The sequence below is a fragment of the Anas platyrhynchos genome, chromosome 2, assembly GCF_047663525.1.
Source record: "Anas platyrhynchos isolate ZD024472 breed Pekin duck chromosome 2, IASCAAS_PekinDuck_T2T, whole genome shotgun sequence".
NCBI classification, from domain to species: domain Eukaryota; kingdom Metazoa; phylum Chordata; class Aves; order Anseriformes; family Anatidae; genus Anas; species Anas platyrhynchos.
The window spans coordinates 91,568,562-91,594,666 of NC_092588.1; the positions used below are offsets into that span (position 1 = coordinate 91,568,562).

The following is a 26,105-nucleotide window of genomic DNA, read 5'->3' on the forward strand; positions in this document are numbered from 1 at the left end:
AACATTAGCTTTCTTTAAAAGATAAACTTATGTGGGCACTGGAGAGCTGTGTATGGAGATCTAGGAGGCTCCCAGCTACAGTACCATCTGGGTTAGAAAAATGTGCTAATTGGCTCGATAGGTCTGTTTAAAATTACATCAGAAAAGACAATTTTGTGGCATTTCCATGGGCATTGAATCTCAGTATGAAAGTGTATTTTGGCCAAAAGGAGGGTAGCTAGATGAACATAAGTCCCCAAAAGTGTGGTGGCTTTTTGGAGGACAGTCCTGCTTTGTAATCAGCATAACTCCTTGCAGTGGAGTCTACGCCACTGTGGGGCAGCCACCCTTTTGCCTTGTTTTCTGATATTGTAGTCCCTACAAAACTGCTAGCTGCCTGCCTGGCCTGAAGTAGCAATCATAACGTGTGGCTAACTTCAGTGGCAGAAATATTTGTTTTTTAATATTTTTATCTCATAATAAATAAACTTGAAAAATGCTTTTAAGTTATATCCTAGTGCATATCTGGCTGCTTCAGCCTTCACTTGAGCATCAATGACCTTTAGGAAAATACTAGCAACAACCTGCTATGGAGATCACAAGCAACTCGTAAGTGCTGCAGTGAACCTTGGTGTACAATATCTGGTCTTCCATGCCAGCCCTTGATGTCTGCATGGCTAATGGTGATGCCTAACCAAGTGACTCATGTATCCAAGTCTTTAGGCCTTTCCTGGTTATAGGAGAGGAGCTGCCAGCAGCATGAAGTTCTTGCGCTATCTACCCAGAGGAAAGGCAATGTACTGGAAGGACATTAGAAAAGGTGATTGCATTTGGGGTATTGCTAGAAGATGACCATGGTTAAACATGGTGCTTTTGTTCATTTGTTTCTGTTACAGAATCACAGAATCATCTAGGTTGGAAGAGACCTCCAAGACCACCTAGTCCAACCTCTGACCTAATACTAACAAGTCCTCCACTAAACCATATCACTAAGCTCTACATCTAAACATCTCTTAAAGACCTCCAGGGATGGTGACTCAACCACTTCCCTGGGCAGCCCATTCCAATGTCTAACAACCCTCTCAGTAAAGAAGTTCTTCCTAATATCCAACCTAAACCTCCCATGGCACAACTTTAGCCCATTTCCCCTCGGCTGTCACCAGGCACATGAGAGAATAGACCAATCCCCACCTGACTACAGCCTCCTTTAAGGTACATGTAGAGAGTGGTAAGCCACTAGCCTCCTCTTTTCCAGCCTGAACAATCTCAGCTGCTCATCGTAAGACTTGTTCTCCAGTCCCCTCACCAGCTTTGTTGCCCTTCTCTGGCCTCTCTCGAGCACCTCCGTGTCCTTCTTGTAGCAAGGGGCCCAAACCTGAACATAGTACTCTTGGTGTGGCCTCACCAGAGCATGGGGGGATAATCTGCTCCATGAGCTTCCCTGTTACTGAAGTCAAACTAACAGGCCTATAGTTTCCTGGTTCACCCTCTGGCCCTTCTTGTAGATGGGCATCATGGTTGCTAGCTGCCTGTTGACTGGGACCTCCCTTGATAGCCAGGACTGCTGATAAATGATGGAAAGCGGCTTGGCCAATTCTTGAATTTCATAAAAGAAATTCTTGTTAGTGAATATGGGAAGGTGTATTGCTTGCCTGTTGGGCTGTACGAAGTGCTCCTCCTCTGCCATTCCCTTGTAGTGGTCCAAACATGCTACTGGGTGAGCATGCCCAGCAAGCTTCATCTTCAGCTGGTAAAGTGTGGTTTGGAAATTGCACATAAACATAGCACAAGAAAGTCTGTGCATGGGCGGAGAAAAAGATCTATGTAAGGGCTGCAAAGAGATCAAATGCAAAAAGCCTGCTTTCTGTGAATATAGCTTGAAGCACTGCATGAACATGTAACTGCCTGAAGATCTCCTCAGCCTGTATGTTGGTAGGAGCAGCTTTTAGGCTGGATCCTCTTTGCCACCATCGGCACCAGCTGAGACCTTAGACTTCCTTTCATCCTGCTCCTATGGTTTTATTGGATCTGCTCCAAGGAGAAATAAAATGCATCTTTCAGAAATACATAAATACTTTCTCAAACCTGAAGGGGGAAAAAGAAGTAATAGTTTTATGAGGATAAAATTCTAGCATTTTCACATAAAATGAGGATAATCTGTTTCCTTTTATTGCCCTAACTGGAATTCAGAGGCTGATCTGGGCCAGGCTCCCACTTCTTGTTCATTTGAAATAATTTTCCAGGAACTGAGTGTTAGTTAAAAGCCTCTTGTAGTTGCTAAGTCTGCAGAAGAGTCACTGGAAATCCACATGCTTCTTTCTAGGCAGTGTAGACTGTTTAATTTACTCATTTTTTCTTTGGTAGAACTCCGAAGAGGATGTCTTGAAGCCTTTATACAGCAGAAACAGCATGCACAAGAATAGTGATGCATTTGGTAAGGCAGCCTACACTGACTGACAGCGTTCCCCATCTTGGCACAGAATGGTTAAACCAGGCCCTTCCCCACCCACCACGCTGGTATATTTGGGTGAAGAGGTGATATTTTTAAAATCACAGCACGTCTCAATGATGATGTTCCAAGTATGCCTTCACACCATCATACGCAGCAAAATCTAGAGATGTTTTTCACTGTTGTCTGTGGGGTACCACAGAGTACATGAAATTAAGTGTGAACAAAACGAACTGAGAGTCAAGCTTGCTTGGACTAGCAAGTGGGATGCAATACCCTTCCTCCTGTGCAGTTTAGAAACTTCTGTCTGTCCAAGATTGCTCTTTTGATGCTCTTATAAAGGATGAATCGAAAGGATCTCTCCAGCTGAAATGTGCAAGGTGAGAGAGAGAGGCCTGGGAACACGGAGGCAGCAAAGCTACACAGTTTAATTTTTGAGAGTCTGTTTGGATTTAATTTGGGGCTGTAAGTGTTTTCTCTCTGCTGGGAAAGGCAAACTCAGTGTGAGGTATTTGCATCATCTACTTCATGCATCTGAACCAGGACACAGAGGAATAAAGCTGGGAGCCTACGTTGCCTGTAGAGCCACTGTTAAGAAGTAGGACTGTCTGCAAGTGACAGGGATGTTTAGTCTACCAAAGAAAGGTACCTCAGGTAGGAAGTGTAGAAATCCCATGTCTGCACACTGTAGGAAACTTTGTCCTATCAACCCAATTATTGTACAAGTAGGTATGAATGTGGGATGCAGAAATACCACCTGCCCAGTCAACTGTGGGCAGAGCACAGCCAACAGTTGTATGAAAACCAAGAGAATCTTAACACCACTGTGAGTGCAGGTGGTGTGTGGTTTTGGGAGATTTCTCTTGTTCTGAGTGGAATGGCCTAAAAGCTTTCTGAAAATTTTCAGAAAGAAAGTGATCTCTAGTTACCAGTTCCCGGTAATTCACGCCATAAACAAAGGGGAGGAGAGACAACCCAATAGTAAAATCTGTTTATTTACAGTGTTATGTATTACAGGAAAATCAGTTTAAAAAGTCAATGCTTCTTTTTCTTCAGAGTTGCAGCATTTTGAAGATGTTAAGACAGATCTGAAGAATTTAAACCATACCTGATTTGATTCTAGCCTGCCTACCTGGTCTGGATCTGAAAGGTGAGACCATCTTGTTTTTTTCTTTTTTTTTTTCTTTTTTTTTTCTTTTTTTTTCCCAGCCCTTTGAGCTTCAAGTAAGGCATTTATTTATTTTTATTGAGGTTTCAACAAAACACAATCAATATCTGTGGGTTTGGTTGCCATAGTAAACTTTAACACTTAGCGTGCTGACATGGTCTGCGCTGGTAGTCAAACACATGCTTTGCCATCAAAAAGTTAGGGACTCCACTCAGCCTAAAATCCATGCTTGGACACACAACCATTTTGTTGTCTGCCTCAGCCAAATGGTTCAGCTGGTTGCCTTGCATACTATCTTGTTGCTTCTTCTGATTCCCTCTACATTTATCCCTTCTGGAGGTGTTTCTTGGATCAAGCTGACATCTGCAGAGCTCTGAAGCTCTCCCTTGACTTGGTGCTATGTACAACACCCTCGGTCAAACCCAGTAATTTCTTACAGCTTGTGAGTTTTACTGTATTGACCAGAAAGATCTGCAATATCTCTGGAAGGGCTAGTGAGAACTAGTGTATACACCGAGTCTGGGCTTTGTGTCTATTTTTTTGGTTGCTGCCTTCCCTCCTTATCAAATGTTAGATAAAGTGAAACGCTGACCTTCGCTGTGGTCAGCTGAATGAAGAGAGAGCAAATGTGACTATGCAGCAGCTAGATGTATGTCTGTGGTGGTGTAAAAGCGTTTGGGTATTGCAGTAATTTTGGTTATCCAGTTCACAATGATGTAGTTTAATGGCCAGGTAGCTCAAGCGTACTGCCCATGCTGCAGCATAGTAAGGGCTTCAGTTTTCTGCTGGTGATGAAGGGTTTTGTTCATGCTGTTATGGAGTAGGAACTACAACTGGCTTGAGATGGGTCATCCAATGGGACTTTCAAGCACAAATTCAAATTGCACTCTGACCTGCACCACTTTTCTCTGTGCCACTTCCTCCTCTTGCTTTTGCAGTCCAGAAACTTCTCTTCTTACCCCTGTAACCATCCTGTACCTTTTCCTCTCTCCCTCTACTCACTCTCTTTGCAGCCTCTCAGGGTGTTCCCAGCAAGGCTGGCTACCCTGCCTCTTGTCCCAGGACAAATCTCCCTGCCTTTGTGCCTGCTGTCTCCAAGAGCCGCTGATGAAAGATCAGCTTGAGAAGGAAAAAACTAACTTGGGAGGTGGAGAAGGATTAGAGGAGCTGGATCTGGGGCAGCTTTCTCTCCTCAGAGGTCCCCTGCTGCTGCTTGACCTCTGCTGGCTGTGTGCATGCGGTTCTTCTTCCTCTGTGGGACCCTGCAGGGCAAGGGGAGGGAAAGGACATGGTCCCTTTACAGAGCTGCGTTGGTCTCTCAGGCTTGCTGGGTTGGGGTGACTCCAAAGGTGGTTTCATTGAGAGAATGCAAGACTGGAAGAGTCCAAAACTACTTCATGATGAAAAAGGGAGAGGAAAAAGGCTGTGTTTGCTTTTAGCAGAGACTTTGAAATGGTCTAAGTGAGAAAAGGGAATGTAGCAGATTCCCAAAGCTAACCATGGGGATTCTTAATTTCTACTTGTAAGTGGGAAGCAAAAGCTAACTGAAGCTGCAGAGATAATGACTGACTTTTGTGTGAGACGCACCATTACAACTACAGGCAGGAAATATCTTTCTGCTTTCCCTATAGAAGACTGTGCCCTAGTCCCAGTCTCTCCTGTCAGACAGCAGTCTGAATAAGGCCCACCTAGTGCAGAAATCCCTGTATGATGTACTTGGCTTGTTGTGATGTTCACTTTTAAGACTTTCATCATCTTCCTGTCTATTAATATTTGGTATGCCAGTTTCCTTTAGACTAACAGTGTTTGTATAGGGTTAACTTTTTGCACATTTACACTCAAAGGATTTATGTTCATTAAGTCGCTGAGCTCCTGTTTCTTCCAAAATCCATTTAGTTACATCTCTTTTAATTTAGGACATCCAAAGAAACTTGCTTTGCTCTGACTGGAGCTCAAAACTCCACATCACTGTGCAATGTCATGTATTCTAAATTCCATATCAGACAGCCTCCAGGTGCTACCTGTCCCAGCCCCCTGACGCAGCAAACTCCTGCCAACCTTTGTGTTATTTGAGCCAGTTTGCCCATACATAAAGCAAGCAAGCATGGTACCTGTTTGTCTACAAACCCTGGGATTGTGCACCTGGTCTTTGCCTTCTGCTACATCCTTCCTCAGAGCTCCTGCAGGAACAGAGACCTCACTGGTGTCTATGGGAGGAAACATGCTTGGGGAGAATGGCCGGGAAGTGGCGGAGAGGGGTATGGTAATGGAAACAGTATTGTTCTCATCTCTCTTCTTCTGACCTTAACCACAGTTTAGCTGAATGTGCTGGATGCACTATGAAGACTTGCCTCGAGACATCTCACATGCATAGAAAGCGCTCAGGGTGTTAAGTCTGAAGAGAGTCCTAACCTTTTGAAGGCTTTGAAGGATTTATCCATCAACCATTTTATAAGGCGTTTTTGTGTCAGCATTACTAATCAGAAAGATTTTCTGTTTTGTGTGAGAAGGATGTTGGCCTTGTTGTTCTGGTGGTGATCTTTGACAGGACAAATAAATCTACTTGTTTTGTTAAAACTTAAATAGCAGTACATTAAGAAGTGTCTGGTACAAAGAACTGATAAATGTAACCAAATAGGTTTTCAGCTAAAGCCTGTACTTCAGTCTTATTCTTTTTAGAAGAAAAAATCATGGGAAATACTATACTTATTGTGCTTTCTTATTCAGGAATCCATTGGCAGCAGTGAAGTAGTCCTTATGGAAACCATTCTTTACTTCTGTTGTGACAGGGGTCTCCTTTACAGCTGTTCTTGAAGGTGCTTTCCGGTATGTCTACAAAAGCAAAATGAAAAGTAACTACTTGGATTTAATTAGTGTTCCCCAAATGCTATTTACGGTTAACTGTAAAATGGTGATGTCTGGTGTTTGTTGATGCAGGTACATATTTGCTTTAGACTTTGTTCAGGGATTTGTATTATTTGTGGATGATATTGCCTCCCTAGTATTACTGTAATACTTCTTTGTGTCTAAAGGGGTCCTTTTCACTAGAAGCTGTATGTATGCAGGCAGGCTGGGGCATTCCTTGCTAAAAAAAAAAAAAGAAAAAAAAAAGTGAATGATGCAAAAACAGAACTGCTTGTTTTTTGCTCTTCCAAGAAGGGAGGAAAACTCAAAGTTGCTAAGCAGAGCAAGTTCAGACCTCCTAGGTCCTGCATGCAGTACCTGACAGGCTACATGAGTGCAGAATTGAGCGCTGGCACAAGACTGCACTTCAGTGCAGTATAGAAGAGCTCAGCTGCAGTGTCACTACTGACTGTATTTTGGAGACACTACTGCATCTATTAGTCTTAACTGACATGTCTATGTGAACACAAACATATTTAGGTACTGAGGTTTGTTGTATATGTTTTGTATGTGGTTTGTGTCAAGACCACTATGCAAATAGCTTGCTTTCCCCCACCACCCACCATTTTGGATCAACAATCCTTTCGGATAGACTCCTTACCTTAATGTAAAAGTTTACAAAGAGAATGACCAGTGTGGCCATGTAGGAAGACTGGAACATGAGGCAGCCAAATGGAAATCCACATGGCTTCACAGCTGCACTGAGTGTGTGCACAATAGTGAGCACAAACTGGATCTGGAGAAGACAGATCATGCATGAATATTTACTGAGAAAAAAAGGTTGGTACTAGCTAAATCAAATATAACAATGATACCTAGTTCTGCCCTTTTGAAATTTTGAGTATCCTTGAACACTCTCCCTTTCTGAACAAGTGAATGCATTGTGAGGGTAAGGTTAAAAAGGTGCTCCTGTGACATCTTAAAAATAAACAAAAAAAAAAAAAAACACACAAAGGGGTGGGATATTCCTATAAATAAGAGGTTCTAGGCAAATGGTTGGCAAAATGAAAGCTGTTTTAACAGGAGTTGTTATATCTTCTAGGCTGTGTCATGCCAGGTACAGTGTTGCCTCTGTTATTGGGCAGAAACCTGAGAAACACTGAAGACTCAAGGCAATGGCTTTGCAAGTTTGAACAGAAAAATAGAAATCCCAGGAGTGAGGAGAAGTGTAGTAGGAGGGCACTAGCACTGACAGAGCTAAGATGGGGACAAATGAAGCAAAAAAATGGGGTGGAAAAAGAGGGTTGATGGTATTTTGGACTGCAATACCAGCCAATTCTGCTGTATCTGTCTCTCGCTCACCAGCTGAGGGTGCCCTCAGTCCAGCAAGCTGGGGTGCACTTACATGCAAACAGGGCAGCCTGTTCTAGCTGCAGGGGTGATCCCAGCTCAGATAAGAGGCATTACCTAAAAAACAATTCTACAGAGGCATTTTTAAGCTCACTGCAAACTCCCAAATGAGATGCACAGGTTGTAAGATTAAAAAAGTGAAGAGAACACTTTTTTTCATATCAAGCCTTGCGTTTTGTTCATAGCATTTGGCATGACTGTTCTTTGTTCTAAAAGCTGCTGGTACAGACTTTTAGAAGTCTGCTCTGTCTTGTTGTCTAAGAGTTGTTTATATCTTCTTGTGTTTCATAGTTGTACCACAGTTACACTTCTTGTTTGAAGTGACTTCTTGATTTTCTTCACTGAACGAGTTTTTCAAACTGTAAAGCCATTTAAGTGTGCAGTGTATCTTTTTAATGTTTTACATAGTCGGTAGCTTTCACAGTTTTTTAATCAGTAGTCCATTTACCATGATTAAGCAGCGTCCATTTTCTACATAGGGGATCAAAACTAATGGAGTTTTACGGACTGCAGAGTTTCTACTGCATTGTAGAAAATAGTTTCAAGCATTATTTCAGTTATTAAATTTTACTGGGCTGTACTAGTGAATTACTGTGCATGATAGCTTTGTTGTAACTGGATTCTAACTGGCTTAATTCTACAAATGACTGTTTGTCCATCGTTTGTTTTGTCCTCTCTGACATTTCTGAAGGACTTCTGTCCATTAAAAATGGGAGTAATGTAGATACGTACCAATTGTGCCTGAGTGAGGTATTTCTTCCACCACAAATACTTGCGCATAGAAGGGATGACTGACAGTCCATAATAAGAATACATGAGCACGTGGATAAAGCTATTCAAAGTGGGTCCAAAGAAACCTATGAACATTCAACACAGAAAACATTTTATATCACCAACTGCTAAAAAATTAGAAGATATTGCTGCTAGCAGTGCCTCCTAAATACATTAAGTTTTCACTCAGTGCTGTGGATTACTGCTGCTGCACCCTAGGTGGCACCTGTCTCCTCTGATGTAGTAGTAAGAGCTTTAGTCAGCCTCTGAATGAAACTTGCTTGGTGTGACTTTATTTGAGCATTGCTCTCGCTTTCTTCAGGGGCTCTTCTGCTAGATGCAGATTTACAGAATGATTTCCAGAATGTTGTGGCACCTTGCCACTCTCATTAGCTGCACTTAGTAAATACTGGATTGAGATTGAAAGAATTGCCCTCTGTACCTTACAGAGTACTGAGAAGCACCAGCACTAGTCTATCTGATGTATGACCATGTGTTTGATAGCAGTGCTTGACAACAATGAGATGGTCTCGTGACTGGTTTTGATTTTTCCGCTGATTAATTACTAAATAATTATTGATTAATTACTGGACTACTGTTTTTCCACGCTGTTAATCATAATAGCAAAAAATGAGTGCAAAGTGTGGGAATTATTTTCAGACACACAGGTTTGTGTGCTTTCCATTAACTTTGCTCCATTGAGTTTATCCCTCTACAGAAACAGCTTGTAGCTACTATGAAATCCTTGATCTCTGCTTCCACCTAGAACAGTAATTTACTTGGACTTTGTGCTGGCCAAAACAAGTACGAACAAATGGCAATCCTGCTTTCTGATACCGAAAAATCCCTGCAACAAATTGCCTTACAAAATATTTCTGGGGACCGAGGTGATTCCGTTTAACAGCTTAAAATTAGGAAAACCAATTTTCTTCTCAACTCCGATAACAAAGCTGCGGAAAGCCTCCAGTTGTATGAAGCCCTGGAAAAGTATGTGTTATGAGACACATGAAATAGTTCTCTGCTCTTTGTTGGTATGCAGATACCAAGTGAGCAGCCTGTGGCACTTCCCCACCTCAACGGGGAAGATGATGGCTATTTCAATAGCTTCTTAGGACCCAAGACACTTAGATATTACTGTTGTGAAACATGGCACCCAAAGTGTGATGAGCCAAGAAGTCTGATGCTTCTACTACTTCAGTGTGAAAAATAAGACAGTACCCATTAGTTTTGGCTGTCCTGTTCAGAATTCAAGAAATAGTTTTGCTTTTTGCCACATTTGCTTGAAGGAATGTTGATTTAGTTTGGCCTGCTGTGGGCCCTTATGTTGATTCTATCACAAGCATAAATTTATGTAAGTTTTAAAGATTAAAGTAACTTTGTAACATAGATAACTTAAAATGTTGTTTGCTATGTAAAGACATGAACTAGTAATTGTTAAAAACAATCCCTGATGTGGGAGAAAACCCTTTTTGTTTACAACAGCTTACAACAGCTGTCTAATGGCACAGCAATCTCATTGGAAAAAACAAAACAAACAAAACCAAAATAAAACAATCCCAAAACAAAACTACTTGTATTTTAATTCGTGGTTGTGTAAGTGAAGTATCTTGCCAAAGCAGAATATAACAGATTGATGCATATAGGAGTGGAATTTCCTGCTCCAGCAGGGGGATTGGATTAGATGATCTTTCAAGGTCCCTTTCACTCCCTAACATTCTGTGATTCTGTGTGAGATCTGCAAAAATGCTGTTCTGATTGGCTTCACTAGGGTCATGATTTCATTCTACCTCTGCTTTTGACGTAGATTTTATATATGATCACTCTTCTGTACCAACCAGGAGCGCTACCCTGTCTAAAAGTGGTTTGAAGAAATGTAAATATAAGAGGTTGTGGCAGCTAAGTGGAAAATCCAGGGCCTAGTGCTCAGGACTTTTTTCTGCCCTGTACTTTTAACTATGCTTTTAATTTCACTGAGATCTGCAACTGTGCTGCAATTCTGAAAGAGGCTGTGAACCTTAATGGTGCTGTGCTACAGCAGCACAGTGAAGCACTTGCTTTGCATGGTGGTGCAATTCCCCCCCAGCAGCAGGTGATTCACACCCCAGGTGATGAAGTGAACAGAGACTTACTTTGCCCGCAGGGTATCCAGTTCAGGACACACCACCAGATATTAAACATGGTGGCATGGTGATAAACATGGAGGAAGGTGATCTGGCTACTTTTCTTCCTCAGTACGAAGAAGATAGTGTCCATGAATTCAATTACTTTGGAAAAATAATACCACCACAGCACCTTGGCTACCTGTGTGAGCAAGAACAAAGCAGCAGGAGATCAATACCTGTCCATAACAGGGCTTAACTATCGTTATACTTCATTAGTCCTTAAGCACACAATTCCCACAAAGGCATCAGTGTCCCACTGAAGGAGGAATACAAGCTCTGGCTTCAATTTTATTTCCTCTTTGAAGAGGCAGTGTATAGAAAATTCGTCATGTTTTAAAATGGGATTGTCTGAATATATAATTAAATACAATTTAAGAAAATATAAACTTGAGGATAGGTCTTTTAATTGTTCTGCTTTTTTGAATCAGAGATACAGTTTATTTTAAGGATGATATTATTTGTAGCTTCTTAACGCTGAATAGGTTACACAGGCAGCTTATTTTTTTAAATAATCCAAGTTTGACACTCAGCTCACTGGAATGTAACTCCTCTAAGGCTGAAATGGTTTATCAGAGCTCAGGATATGTCCTAGGGCAGTTAAAAACAGTTATTTAAAATGGAGGGGGGGGGGGACCTTTTGTTGATGGGAAAAGGCACTTAACTGACCTCTTCTTTGCTAAAACACAGACAGAATTTGAAGGTTGGGGAAAATTGTGTGTTATCCAGTCTTTCAGCCCTTGAGCTCTATTGTTATCTGGAAAACAAGCCTGAAAGGGGGAACGATAAAGGGTTACTACATGGAATTGCTGTGATGCAATAAGAGTTGAAACTAGAAATGAGCCAAGGCAGCAGAATGGCTCTGAAGTTTTCCAACGTTTAGAGTTGGGTCCAAATATATTTCCAACTAGAGCCCAACATTGCAGGTAATGGATTTTTCTCCCGAGTTCTTAATGGATCCATATTGTCTGTTTTAATAGTCAGGCACCACTCTTTTGACCACAGACCTTGAAATACGTCTTTTAAAAATGCTCCCTGTCACGCTTTCAATGATCAGAATGCCTCTGCACTAAATAAAAAGCCTAACTCTGCTTGTTTGCTACCAGCTATCAGGCCACTCTGATAACACCCTCATGCTAAAGCTGTCCCTGATGGCATCAGTGCACCCGCAGTGCATGTGGAAGTGCTGCACCGCAGCGCAGGGAAGGAAGGCTGGCTGTGGGTGCTGGGGCTGAGCTGCTGCTGTGCCTCACCCGGATGTCGGCTGCCCCTGCACTGTGGAGGTTCTGGCACTGCAAGTTGTAGCCTCCTTCCCATGTGGCAAGGATGAGCTGGAACAGAAAACACAGCAATTACATTCATAAACAAAGTAGTTCTCCTTTAGCTGTTCTGATTATTATTTTTTTTAAATAGCATGAGAATATTGTAGGTTCCCATTAGTTCCATGAACTGATGCTCTTAGACCAGACAACTTGCTAATATCTTCCCCTTTGCAATGGAAAAGGTTTCACATTCTATTGGAAATACACACTGATGTGGTGCACCTTTTACATTCCTCTTGCTTTAGAGCCTTCAAGGCATCCACAAATATTTCTTGTTACTTAGTGCAGTGATCCTGTAGCAGAATGAACAGAGCTTCACAGCTCTACTAGTGCAAAACCCTTCCTATCCTTGAGAAAAATCCTCGGTACCAACCAAGCAAAAAAAAAAACAAATGTAAATCTAAAGTAGTGCAAGAGGAGAAATATTTCTTTATGCCACATATACATCACTTTATCCTTTATTTGTAAATGCAGGAAGAAAGAGAAGAGAGCGTGCGTGGTGCTGAGTGGAGACACTGACAGACACAAAAGCAATTTCTGAGACTTTGTCCATGTCATGCTGGGAAGCAGACAAAGCAATGAAACGTCAGTCTACCATGCTGTGATGAAGCAGAAGGTATCTGGAAAGCCATATGGAGGGCTTTTGATGTGGAATGTTTTTATAGTAATGATTACCTAAAGCAACTGGCAGCTCTTTTGGGCAGCATTGTATTTTGCAAATCAACAACACTATGAGGTAGAGTTGAGAGATTTTAAAAGTGACTTCCTTACTTGAATATGTGAAAAGTACTTCTGTGGCCATGTGGCAGTTCATGTTCTGAGGTCTGCAGAGGGTGCAGCAAGGTATGGTGGGAGAAGTACACTGCAGAGTTACACTGTAAGCAGCGTTGCAAGATGCTGTGAGGCATGTGTTGTTTTTAACTCTGGCACTACATTCAGGGGAAGGTGTGTATTGGTGTCTGTACAGACCTTCCCCTCCACTTGAGACTGAAAAAGTCTCCTGTGCTTAACAAAGTGTGACAGACTATGTAAAGCAAAGTAGATTTATTCTCAGTGATCATATTGAATTAATTCCTAGAGTAAATACATATTAAGAGCAATAATTTCTTTGGATCTACAGAATTAGCAAATAAGTCAGAATGTATATTATAAATTCAAATTAAAATAACAAAAACCAAACAAACAAAACCAAAGACTTAGAAAGCCAAAGTTCTCTATTACTTTTTCTCTGAATCACATGCAGTTGTCCCTGTATTTCCAACATATTTAGTGTCTGTCTGCGGCCAAAATAATCAGTGGAGTATCTTTTAGATTGTGTGTGTATATATATTGAGAGAGAGATGAAGAGACAATATGTAGGTGTTTTAGATGGCTGCTATCGGAGAACTGAAACAAAACCACTCCTCTGGAGCAGACCCTGTTTCAGTGGATTCATCTACAGAGTGTGCCAGAGGTCACAAAACCAAACAGGATGGGACTGCGGTCTGAAAACAGCGAAAATCCAACAGCAAAACCTGTCTGGAGGTCCCCAAGCAAATGCTCAGTGCAGCTGAGATCACAATGTGTTTAGCCAAGCGTGTGCTGTGCTTGCAAGCATGCAAGGCTGGAGTTTGCGGACTCCTCTCCCTGCTTAACCTGCAGAGATGCTGAGGAGAAGGGGGTTAAAGCTCCTAGGTATGGCACTTTGTTTCCCTCCCATCTTTCAAAAATCAGCTGATTGGGAAAGGGTAGTTTCCAGTCCCAAATGCATGGGCTTTTTCTGTCCTCTGGGTAGAAGGAGGTGTACAGATCTGTGCCTGTGCTGCAGCTGGCAATGTGCAGCAGCTTCAGGAGCAATGTTCAGGGAGATGTTACTGCACAGTTGTTTTTACAGATGGCTCCTCTTGGTGCCTTTCCTGTGTGCTTTCCTGCGTTGGATATTCCCTCCAGTCAGAAGTGACTAAGAGATCCCTGAGAGACTGCTACTTTTGGAATAGGCAGGTACAGCATCGTTGATGGGCTGTTATTGAAGATTTGCTCTCAACTCTGCCTTGTTGCTTGAGAAATGCTGAAGAAAATAGAGTTGTCATCTTGCCCTTGGCCAGGAGCAGGATGGTCAAGCAGCATGGGGGTATCAGAAGCTCATTTGGAGGCAGCATCCTGAACTCCATCTGGGAGCTTTGGTAAGATATGGCCTCAAACACAAGCATTAACAGCTCTGCCAGAAACCTCTGTGGACAGTTCTGCAGAGAAAGTAAATGATATTGCCTCTTGCTGTTTTGTTATCTGACAGTAACTATGATAGCCTCGCAGCTTTATTGGTGGGAAGTGGTAGTAGTGGTACCATCTCTAGCCCTTGTGATTGTAGGGAGTTGAAGCTGTGCCCTTTAAAAACTCAAAATCCTAAAAACAAATAAAGGAGAAAAGATGACTGCCTTTCCCTTCTTGTAAAAAGCAACGTCATGGACTAGGAAGGAACTCTTCTCCTGCTTTTACTGAGGAACTGTAAATTATTATCATAAATGGAGTCTACTGCTTTGTTAAAGTAAGAACGTCCGCAATTTGTTGTATTTATCTGACACAATCTTTTATAATCTACATTTATGATATGATGTGCCTATATTTTTTATCTTAGGCTTTTAAACAATTCTACCTTGTGAGAGGTATGTAAGTTTAAACAGTACTTTCGGTATCTCAGTTTCACTTGGTTCATTCTAATGCATTCTGTAACTGTAAATTTATACCTTTATTATGTTTAAATTGGTAAAATTTGTTCATTTTTCCTTTTCATGCATCTTTGGAAGTCTGTTATTGTGTAGGTTTTTGTTGTTGTTTTTTTCAGGTGGAAACTTTCATTGTGGAAACTTTTTTTTTTTTCTTCCCTTTTTTCAATCTTTTTTTTGGCATTCCTTAGTAGCTAATTCATTTTCTTCCCTTGAAAATATCAAATCTCACAAAACCCTCTGGTATGGTAGCTGAAACATTAAATTACAGAAATTTAATAGGAAAAAAAAAAAAAGCCATTTGAAATCTTTTGATTTGTCTGCTTTACAAATTTTCTGACTTGTATATGATTACAATAGACTGCTTTTTCAAAAATCTTTTTTTTGTTGTTGTTACAGGTTTGGAAACTTTCCTGCTGGTGCTATATTGAACTGGCTCGCTCACAAGACTGTTTCAAGAATTCCATTCATAGCTCTCAAAAATGAGATGAGAACTCTTAAAGGCTCAGAAACTTAAAAAATATATATAATTTAATTTCAGTATCATAGATTTTTAACTTGGCATTTCAAAAATCTGTAATTCATCACACCATGCAAACAGGGAGAAAAATCTGGGGTAAGAATATCACAACCTAGCTGCATTTTTTTTTCTTTAATTTGTTCTTCTGTTTGTTCTTCCATGGCCCTATATAAATGCCAGATTTGCAGACCATACTGTGTGCCTATTCCCCAGTCATTTCACTTGGCACAAAAATTCCCTCTGATTTGTATCTGTGTTTCAACAGCCAGCAGCTTAGTGTGAAAACCTATTTTGAGTGCCTTAACCTTGTTCTTTCATGTTGGCTTTTCTGACATGTCAGCTTTCCATAGTAGGTGACTCGTATGCTGTTCATCTCCTTTAGGGAAAACAGGAGAATCCACTCTTTGAGTTTTGACTACTCTGCTTTGTAAGATACTTTTTAAGATTTCTGGCTAACTCCGTAATAAAAAGTTGGTGGTGAAACTTGGAAGGCAGAGAGTGCTTTTTGGCATCTTGGTGATCCCAGGCCATGACTTTCATGTTGGCTGTCTGTGATGTGGAATGAAAGCAGGTTACCTAATGGTATCAAATGAGCCAGCTGCGTATCTGGAACAGAAGCTGGTAACCTGACACAAGACATCCAGTTACTAGTGCTCTATTTCTATGATACCAAACTCATACATTACTTTTAGTGGTTCAGTTATGTTCCCTTCCACATGCTGAGCACTCTCATGATGGTACAGAACTTGTGCTATGTTTTCTCATGCAGTGATTGTGTAAGTGCAGGATACAATAAAGAGATGAGAGATCCTCTCTCTCCCCCTTAAAAATACAAATTATCTTCCTAGAAAACATTCCTTTGGATGTTTTGCATTCTTGGCCACCTGGCTAATATTAACACATGCATTTTTTGATGCTATTTGTAAAAACGGATCAAAGAATCATTGAATCATAGAATATCCCGAGTTGGAAGGGACCCAAAAGGATAGAATCATAGAATCATAGAATATCCTGAGTTGGAAGGGACCCTTAAGGATCATCAAGTCCAACTCTTGACACCGCACAGGTCTACCCAAAAGTTCAGACCATGTGACTAAGTGCACAGTCCATGTGACTAAGTGCACAGTCCAATCGCTTTCTAAATTCAGACAGGCTCGGTGCAGTGACTACGTCCCTGGGGAGCCTATTCCAGTGTGCAACCACCCTCTCGGTGAAGAACCTCTTCCTGATGTCCAGCCTAAACTTCCCCTGCCTCAGCTTAAAACCATTCCCACGGGTCCTATCACTGGTGTTTACAGAGAATAGGTCACCTGCCTCTCCACTCCCCCTCATAAGGAAGTTGTAGACTGTGATGAGGTCCCCCCTCAGCCTCCTCTTCTCCAGGCTGAACAGGCCCAGTGCCCTCAGCCACTCCTCATACGTCTTCCCCGCTAGGCCCTTCACCATCTTCGTCGCCCTCCTCTGGACACTCTCCAACAGTTTCATGTCCTTTTTGTACTGTGGTGCCCAGACCTGCACACAGTACTCGAGGTGAGGCCAGACCAGCACAGAGTAAAGAGGGACAATCACCTCCCTTGACCGACTAGCAATGCCATGCTTGATGCACCCCAGCATACGGATCATTTAAAGATGAAAATGCTTCCCTGTGAAAAAATTCTACTAAGTAGCAACATCCTATTCCCTAGTAGACGTTTCGTATTTTGCTGTTGCTCTAGTGTTCTCAATAGATTCCAATTGTTACACCAATGAATGACCTTTGCTTATCTACTCAAGTATAAAGAGAATAAAGAGAATGAAGATTCACAATGGTTGCTTCACTACAGCAGTCTAATGCTTTTTTTTTTTTTTTTTTTTTTTTTTTTTTTACTTTTTTTTTTTCTTTTCTTCTTAATGGGGAATCACATCATCCAGGAATGAGAGCTGGCTCCTCTATGAAATTCCAGGCCCAACAAGTTCCAGAAGATGGTGCCAAAGCGTCTCACCTTGCTCAGCAGCAAGCTAAGCGCCAAGAGCCTGAACTTAGGGGCCTGTGTCCTGCTCATTTCAGGCTTTCAGCCTCAGAACCTCACAGCTGCAACCTGTTCCTGCTGTTGTCCTCTAGGCCAGGTAGGCCAGAAAGGAAAGCAGTGTGTTTTTCTGAATGGACATTTACATTTCTGCTGAGTGCAATTTCTTTGTGGTCTTTGAGTTGTGAAAAAAGCACTACGCATGTTGGGTTCTTTCACAGAGAAAATGCCTAGAACAACACGTTGCCCCTGGTCCCAGGCCACGAGAAAGACAGAGGATGAGGCACCAGCACCTCAGAGATGAGTAAGCCTTGTAAAACGTTCAGAATATTTTGAGAGTGCCCAGAAAGAGGGTTGGTATTTGCAGACCTCCAGAAAGATCCCCTTTGATTTCTGGTTCACGACTAATCTGTAGCTTGATCTGCCTTGATTTTTCCATATCAGAGCTATCCCAAATAGGCACCTGAAACACCTCAATATCAGCAAAACAGTTCAGAAGGGGAAGATAAAACAAATACTTTGAATTACTCTCAAAAGTTCAGAGCAAGAGGATGAGCACTGGTGTCCTTCTTGTGACAAAATGGAGCAGGTTGGCATTATTACTTATATGGTATTTTATTGTGTTTTTGCTTGCACACCAGCTCTCAGACCAATGGAGGTCTTGCTAAACTAACTAAGGAGACAAATGTAATGGAAAGAAAGGTCTAACTTGCAGTGCCATGAATCACATGTTTTCCTTGACTGTAGGGACATTCTTGTTAGCCCTTGTAAATGGCATCTCCTCCCTAGTTTTTTCTACTTTGGTAAAAACAGTCCTAGAAGCAGTAAACTGCAGGTCAGATCCCAAGCAAGAGGAGTCAGAGCAAAGGCTCAGGTCAGTGACTCAGAAAGGCAGTAGGAATTATATTGTTTTTTTTTTTTGCCATTTTTTGATTTTTTTTCTCTGTGAATTCACCTCAGAAAATTATTAGTGTCTAGATAGAGAGGCACCTCTCTTTTTAGATCCTGGTCTCACCTTACTTTCCTTTTTCAGGTTTTAAAGAGAGAATTGAGCTCCCTGACTGTAGCACGGCTCAGTTCCAAACAATTGCAAAATCTGATTTGTTATCCCCAGGAGATGGAGGATGAAGGCATGCTGCAATGCTACTGTGGGCAATCGCACTTTTATACAATAAGCAAATAGTAGAAGATACTATTAATCATTCTTGGTTTATCATTAACTCAATTGTAAAATCATTTATGAATAGTATTAATTGCAGAATATCTGTCTACGTAGGTTGCCCATTTTTAGACAAGCCTCCAAGGACTGTGGTATAATCCCAGATCTTGGATGGATAGCTGAGATGCAGAATAGCCCGTGTTTCCAGATCACTGCTGTTGCATCCTGAAGATCTCAAACTATAGTCTGGCAACACTATAAACCCTACTGGGAAGCATCTTGAACTAGACTGTTCAGTTTAGGACTGAGGTATTCAAGGAGCCTGGTTGCAATCCTGCCCCTTGGTCAATGCCTCTGTTTTCCCAAATGTAGTGTTAGCTCACGATGTCATCCTGCCAAACAAGAAATGCATGCTGAATGGGAAATAAGCCCACAAGATTTTTCACAATTAATTTTTTTTTTTTGCTGACCCTCTTTAAGATGCAGCTGAGATTTTTCATAGAGACAGAAACGTAAAGGGCATGCTTTGGGCTATTCCTTGGAAAGGCTCTCTACTGGTCTAGTTAGAGGTCCAATAATTAAAAGTGTCATGGCCCAGAGAAAAGATTGGCTAACACTGTAATACAATGACGGGGTATGATATCCTGACCTGCAGTGTGTACAGCTGGACTCCATGCAGGGGTTACCTGGGAATGTAACTCTAGCCAGAGTGAGTTCTTACTCAAATAAACTTTTACTTTTGTCCTTACATTTCACTGCTTTGCACTACTTTCTCAGTGACCTTTTGCTGTCCAGTTTTTCTTTTTCTCATTCCTCTCTTTCTTCAAATTATTGAAAAGTCTACCTGATTTCTTCGTTTTTCTCACTTTGTTCCTTTCTTCTTACTCCCCAAGTTTGAGGTTGTACTGCTGTCCTAATTAAAGAAATACTTCAAAGGAAATCTTTGAAGTCACCAGTCCTTATGGGTCCGGAATCATTCCTTGCTTCTCAGGTAAATTTACTTAACTTCTAAACAACCATTTACTACATTTTTTAATACAAAAACAAACAAACAAACAAAAACACAACAACTACAAAAACAACAACAACAAACAAAAAAAAAAAAACAACTCATGTTGAAGTTAATCTATAGAAAATCTATAGAAAATTCCAGGACAGTGCAAAACTAGGATTTTTTTTTCACTTGCACTTTTAAAACCTTACTTGGACCTGCTGCTACTCAAGCTCTACCTGCTCTATCTTTTGCACAGTTAGGATTTAATCTTTCTCATTTCAGCCATTATAATAAAATAGAATAAAACAGAATTTAAGTGCTCCTTCTATTTTTGTTTTGTTTCAGTTTCCCACTGTTATCCTAAATTCTGGCATCATATTGACCTTTCTAGTCATTTGTGAGATGTTATCTCAGTTATATATAGAGAAAAAAATGATGCCTTGTGGCTCTGATTGTACAAGTATTGTGCTTTTGCCCTTCCTTCCTTGCTCTATCAGAGGATACAGAGAAGGCAATCCTGGCACTCTTAGGAATCCTCACATCATGTTGGCACCTATGGATCTACTTCCACGTCATTACTGTACTTGAGAATCTTCAGACTTACTGTGGGTTTAAATTTTAGCTCCTAGAAACAGGAAAAGTGGAGGTAAACTGGATGTTTTTTTTTTTTTTTGTTGGTGTTTGTTTGTTTGTTTTTGTGTGTTTGTTTGTTTTTTTTTTCACACTGTGCAAAGTATAAGAATTATCTTCTGACTTCAGTAAACAGCTTAATGCACTGGGCTTGCAATACCTGTACAGTTCTGCTCTTTCCCTTTGGCACCCAGCAGGAACCTCTGACTTTTGCTCTGGATTGATGGGTCACTCATGCAAGTCCTGCTTCCCCACATGGATATGGTTTCTTGTTTACAGTTCTCAAGACCTATGGATTTGTAATAATTCCGTGAAGCTACCTGGGGATACAAACACTTGAGATACCATGCCACCTGTATGCTAATGTATGCTAATGTATGCTAACACACATCTCTAGATCTCCTTTTTAATATGACTGTTGGTGCTGTTGTCCTGTTTTTCTTAGTGCCTGATCAACACAAAGACTTGGATGAGAGCTTGATGACTAGCTAAGATTTAATTTAAATAGGGCAGAGGTGATACTTACTGCTGGGGAAAGCAACTTAAGACCCTGGTAGAGATTATGTCTTTTCCTGTTAATGACAAAGAGTAGTATCACATGAGTAATTTCTTAATTCAGAGATCAGCATTGGTCTGCTTTGTTTCAAAGTTTAATTAAGTATGAAAGTTATGAGGATCTCATCCTGTGGTAAACTTCAATACCTTATCTGGGCCTCTGGTGCCTCACATTGGGTCTCTGGAGTGTGGTCTGAGAGTTGACTTGCTCATGAATTCATTTTAAAATATGCAAATACTTGATTGCTTTTCACATTAAGCTGGTTTTCTGTGCATAGCTGGCACTTTCACAATATTAAGCAGAGATTTGTGTAGAAGAAAGGCATATTTCTTTTCAGTGAAATTGAAAGAAGTTTTGATTTTTATTAAACAAAATGGTAGTGGTTGTTTTGTGCACGGTTTTTGGCAATGTTTCTGGAAACTCTTGGATCTGTTTGACCTGAGTCTATTAACACTTAATGGTACAGAAGAGTACACATCCAATAACAAATGTCTGGTGCACCTTTCTCTTATAGTGACAAGATGGGAGGGAATTTGACCTTCTGACCCTCCTGCAGTGCACCTGCAGCCTGCCTAATTTAAGCACAGGAAATGTGTCTAAGTTTCAGGTACTTGGAAAAAGCTGCATTCCAAAAACAAGTGTTCCACTTCTCCATTACAATTAACAGGAAAAGGTAAGTGTCTTTGGTGGCTTCAGGAAAATCTGTTTGCCTAGCACAGGTTTCTAGATTAAGGTCTAATAAACTGTTCTTCAAGGAGGCCTTCAAAATGATTTGAAGAGGCCTTCAAAATTCCTGACACATGAGTTTTGAGATCCTGCTTTTTAGGGATCATAGGGATATCTGACCTTATGTTAATGGCATATCTTAAGTGCTTGAGAGATTGGTTGGACTCAAAGGTAATGGAGCTATAGTTTCATGTCCATGGAGCAATGCACAGAGCTCTGGCTCAAAAGGGAAGTCTGCCTTTGGAGGCATAAAAATCTAGCAATTTTGTTATGAGTCCTTGCTACAACCTTTGCCTTTCTGCCTTGAGGTTGCATGACTTGATTGTAGGGGACAGCTAAACTAGATCAGGCACAATGAGGGGGAAAGAATTGCAGTATAAGTTTCCCTATTGGTTGGTTTATCATGTTTCTTATTGAAGCTATCATATGTGACAGTCTGCATTTGGAGATGCACCTCTGACACACAATAGGTCTTTTTCTCGTGAATGTCTAAGAAGCACCCACTCCATTCTGGAGCTCTCTCAAGATGTGGCAACTTGTAAACAAGACCAAGAAGAGACAAGTAGAACAATGCCAATAACTGTTCTTTGTAGTTAATTTCTATAATAGGGCTTATTATTTCTTGTTTATCTCTGTTACAGAGACCATAGTGTTGGAGGTGCAGTGGGACGATGAAGGAATAAGGCCATTGTTATAGATCTCTCTAATTAGGAATTAATCTTGAATCATACTCCTTGGAGAGATCAGCTGTGTTTACATAAGAAACCACTGTGTTTACATAAACCACTACGGAGAATGCTCTAAATATAGGTAACTCTTGCCTTAAAGAGCTTACCTTCTATTAAAGACAGAGGGAGCAGGGGTGAGAGACAGGCTTCAGGAATAAGACAATGTTGAGTCAGTGTAACCTTACTCACTGCTGAAGAAGATGTCTGCCTTCATCATTGCCTTTTTCCCTTCAGCAGGGATGTGCAAGCTCCTCAGGTAGGTCTGCAAATCTCCATAGCCATTCTGCTCCTTCACAGGAAAAATTGTGAATAGGAACCACACGAATCGGCTATGAAAAAGTACAGAACCACTATTATGGAAGAGCGACTTGTGCAATGTACAACCAGCCTGGCTGACAGTGCAGAGCTGTGCCATCTGCAATAAACCAGCTGTGATGTCCGATGGGTTCCTGACAAATGCAGAATGGGGAGCATGGAGGCGCTGCCAACCATGCCTGGCTGTGGTCTTGGAGGTGTAAGCCAGCAGCCTCCAGTTACAGAGTCAAGGCCTGGAGGGACTTAGGGAGGACTCATGCAACTCCACGATCGTCAAAGTTAGCCTTGGGAAAGAAAGGGCAGTTGAGGCAGCTGAATGGGAGCTGGCTCAACACAGTTCCTACAAGGGTATGAAGGTGGCAAAAAAAACTCAATTCATATAAGACTTGCTAAAATTCTGTTTGCTTGTTCATTTGCTTGTGGCAGGCCAAATCAAACTGCAAGGGAAAGGGAGTGGTATTTTTGTTTTCTATACAATTAATCATTTCCATTGAGTCTTACTACCAAAGACAGCTATCCATATACCTTCAAGCAGAATGGAGATTTAAACATTGAAGTGCTGATTTAAATTCTGGAGGAAAATCAGTACAGCACCATAAAACCTTCTAGCAATTGTGCTTGTTTCTCCTTTGCTCTGAACCTCAGCCTGCACTCTGAGACACCCAGAGCAACTGTGGAAGCCAGCTGGGGCTTTGACCAGGAAAAAGCACTGTGTAGCACAATTGGTCCTTTGCACAAACTGCTGTTTGGCCTTCTGACCTGGCCACTCACCTGGTTGTTAGCTCAAATTAATTTAAAACTTGAAATCTTCAGAGTCCTGTTTGGCTTCTGGACAAAGCAAAGTTTCTTGTCCGGTTGATGGAACAGTCAGTCCTTGTTATTTTCATAGAAACTGCTGCTGTGGCTGAGAGCCCAGGAAGCAAGAAATGCTGTGAGAGGGCTGTGCAAGCAAAGCAGCAATGTCAGCAGTTGGAGATGCTACAGTTTTGGCAGAGGGGAGAAAATGATACTGGAATAATGGCAGGGCCTCATTGGGAATTAGGATTATTCCACAAAAGCCTCCCTTGCAACGGAGAGCTGAATAAACCAGTATCTGAAATCAGTCAGGCAAATGTTGAAAGTTGGGAATGGAGCTGAAATGCAGTAATAAATGCATCCTCTCCATTACAGGAGAGGAGAATGAATTGTGCTTGTGTTCCCTGCCTCAGCACACCAGGTCTTTGCCCTGTTATCAGTCAAGGCCTGTAGGTGTTGGGTGCTGGAGGGATGAGTCTCACCCTTAGAAGTCTTAAACTGACTCTCAGGCCAGCTCTGTTCATACAGGAAGGTGAAAACACATATCTTTGCAGAGGAATGCTGCTCAAATCCTTTGCTATTATAGAACTTGTCAGATGCATTCAAACCTCCCTCCTGGTTATGAGTGGAACCTGATTTTATGTAAGCGTGTTTCTTCCTGATAAGCGCTCAGAAAATAATCTGTGAGACCATATTCAGCCTGCAAGTCCCCAAAGGACTTGCTCTTGGCTGAAGTGGCAGGTTTTTATCATGTCCGCTACTTAATGTTTCTACTGTCTGACTATATGATGGAAGCTTTGTACTCAGGAGAGCACAAAAAATAACATTGAATTGCCAACACCATAAATAAATCTGTACTTACTCTCATATGTGAATCTGTTCACATTTAAATATGGACATTTGTACAAAGAACAATTACTTCACAGGCAGTCATACAAATAAAAGCCATTCTTGGGAATTTTTACGTATGCTGAATAACGAGGTGTAGGCATATTTGAACTCAGCAACTGCTGCAGATTCATCTTCAAGCTTGTAAACACTGTCATAGTAGCAGCCAGCTGTCTTCAGGGGTGAACTGTAGCTCAGGAAGGACAGCTGAAACATGCTGAGACCAATGCAGGGAAGGTACTCTACAAGTCATTGCCCAATTGCAAAGTGCTTTTAGGGACTGTTCTTGATGTTAAATTTACTTAAATTTACCGTTCATGTCAAATTTCCTAGGAAAACCATCTAAGGTATTTCTGCTAAAAAATGTACGTTGCTCACCTTTCTCAGCTGTGCTGTATTGAAGAACACTTACCTCTATGAGCATGTACATGGAGAGCAGTGTAATCCCAAGGTTATATACAATGAGGTGAGCCCTGAGGGAGAACGGAGGCCTGTTCTTCATGAACTTGTTGCCTAGCCATATGCACAGTAAGTATGCACAAGTAAGGAAAAATGTAGGAAGGTAAGAATCCAAAAGTAGCCATCCTCTAACCCTGGAATCTGAAAAGAAATGCATGCAGCAAGCAATTAAGAATGTTATAGTAAAGTACTGCTAAAATAAGGCAGGTTGTACAATGAAAAACATATGCAAAACATATGCAAAGGAAATCTGCTGTGCTCTGCTTACATTAAGAGCTATTCATTGCTATCACCTCCCAAAAGTGGCATACTAATTCACAGAATGTGTGGTGAAAACTGCATAAAATTCCCTAATAATTTAAAGTCACTTACATCTCCTCATTTTCACAGGAAAGAGAAAATGAAAAGAGGAAAAAAAACCTGTATGTATTTTCATTAATGTTTTAACTTAATTAAGCCTTATCTTGACTTGCTCAAGGGTCAGACAACTTGAAGATAGTATTATACTATTTTGATTCTGCATTTGTTACATATGTATGAAGGCACGTGATATTTGCTAGAAAACATTTATAAAAGGAGAGGATTTTTTAAAAACATTAAATATGAAGAACAAATAGCAAATGTTTACTTTGATGGTTATCAAAGATATTTGCTAGCATACGGGCTTGCTTTCTCATAGTTTTTGTTCCATTTGTTTGATCCTGAAATGCAATATTAAGGTCAAATCCTGCTTGCCTTATTCACACAAGTAATCTCATTGGCGGTAATCAGATAGTTCAGTGTATATGAGCAAATCCTAATCCTGCATGGCAATCTGGAAGCACCATTTCATTGTCCTATGAACAACTCTATGTCACGAGCAAATGTTTTTTTCCCCTCCTTTTTTTATTTTTCCAAGATAGAGGAAGATTTAGAGTTAATTTTTTACAACAACAATCTTTGGACATTTATCAAAGAGAAAGGCAAGTGGCAACATGGCTAGTTTTTCAAAAAGACAAATCTGTCAAGAGTTATGGAGTATATGAAGAAATAAGTCAATGAGAAGCTATTGTGTAGGTCACAGTAGTTCTTTCTGCTCTCAGAAACTGTTTTAAATTATTTAGATTTTTTTTTTTGAAGACTCTTTTAAAGAATTATGCTAAAAACTGTAACAGAAGAGAATGTGTTCACACTGGATGAAAAAACATTTTACTACTTTTTCAACCTGTGGTGGAAAGGACTAGGCAATGGATATTGCACACATCAAATGTGCCTTAGTGTTTAAAAAACTGTTGCTTGTGACAATTTTGCTTTATCATATTCTTTCCAACTATTCTTTCCACAGAAATATATAGAGAGATATAAGTAAAGTGAGATTTTAAGTGAGTTAGAATAATCTGCTAATGGAACTTTCTTTCTCACTAGCATTTCCCTCCACTTCCCACCTTGCTTCCATTGCAGTAGCTGTAACACATATCATGGATTTGGGCTCCACATGGGAAGTAAGGAAAGTCTTTCCTTTTGCAGGAAAGACTTTCAATAAGAC

General features: G+C 40.9%; 1 protein-coding gene across 1 annotated transcript in view; it reads right to left on the reverse strand.

Moving 5' to 3' along the window:
• Nucleotides 1–3,404: 3,404 nt before the first annotated feature.
• Nucleotides 3,405–26,105, reverse strand: part of ELOVL2 (ELOVL fatty acid elongase 2) — a 49,369-nt gene continuing 26,668 nt past the window's right edge. Inside the window, exons 3-8 of the mRNA XM_038175034.2 lie at nt 24,534–24,721; nt 12,034–12,111; nt 10,751–10,922; nt 8,583–8,707; nt 7,102–7,236; nt 3,405–6,428 (exon numbers count right to left, since the gene is read on the reverse strand). Coding sequence (XP_038030962.2) covers nt 6,303–6,428; nt 7,102–7,236; nt 8,583–8,707; nt 10,751–10,922; nt 12,034–12,111; nt 24,534–24,721 — 824 coding nt within the window. The 3' untranslated portion in view covers nt 3,405–6,302. The remainder of the gene's footprint in view (nt 6,429–7,101; nt 7,237–8,582; nt 8,708–10,750; nt 10,923–12,033; nt 12,112–24,533; nt 24,722–26,105) is intronic.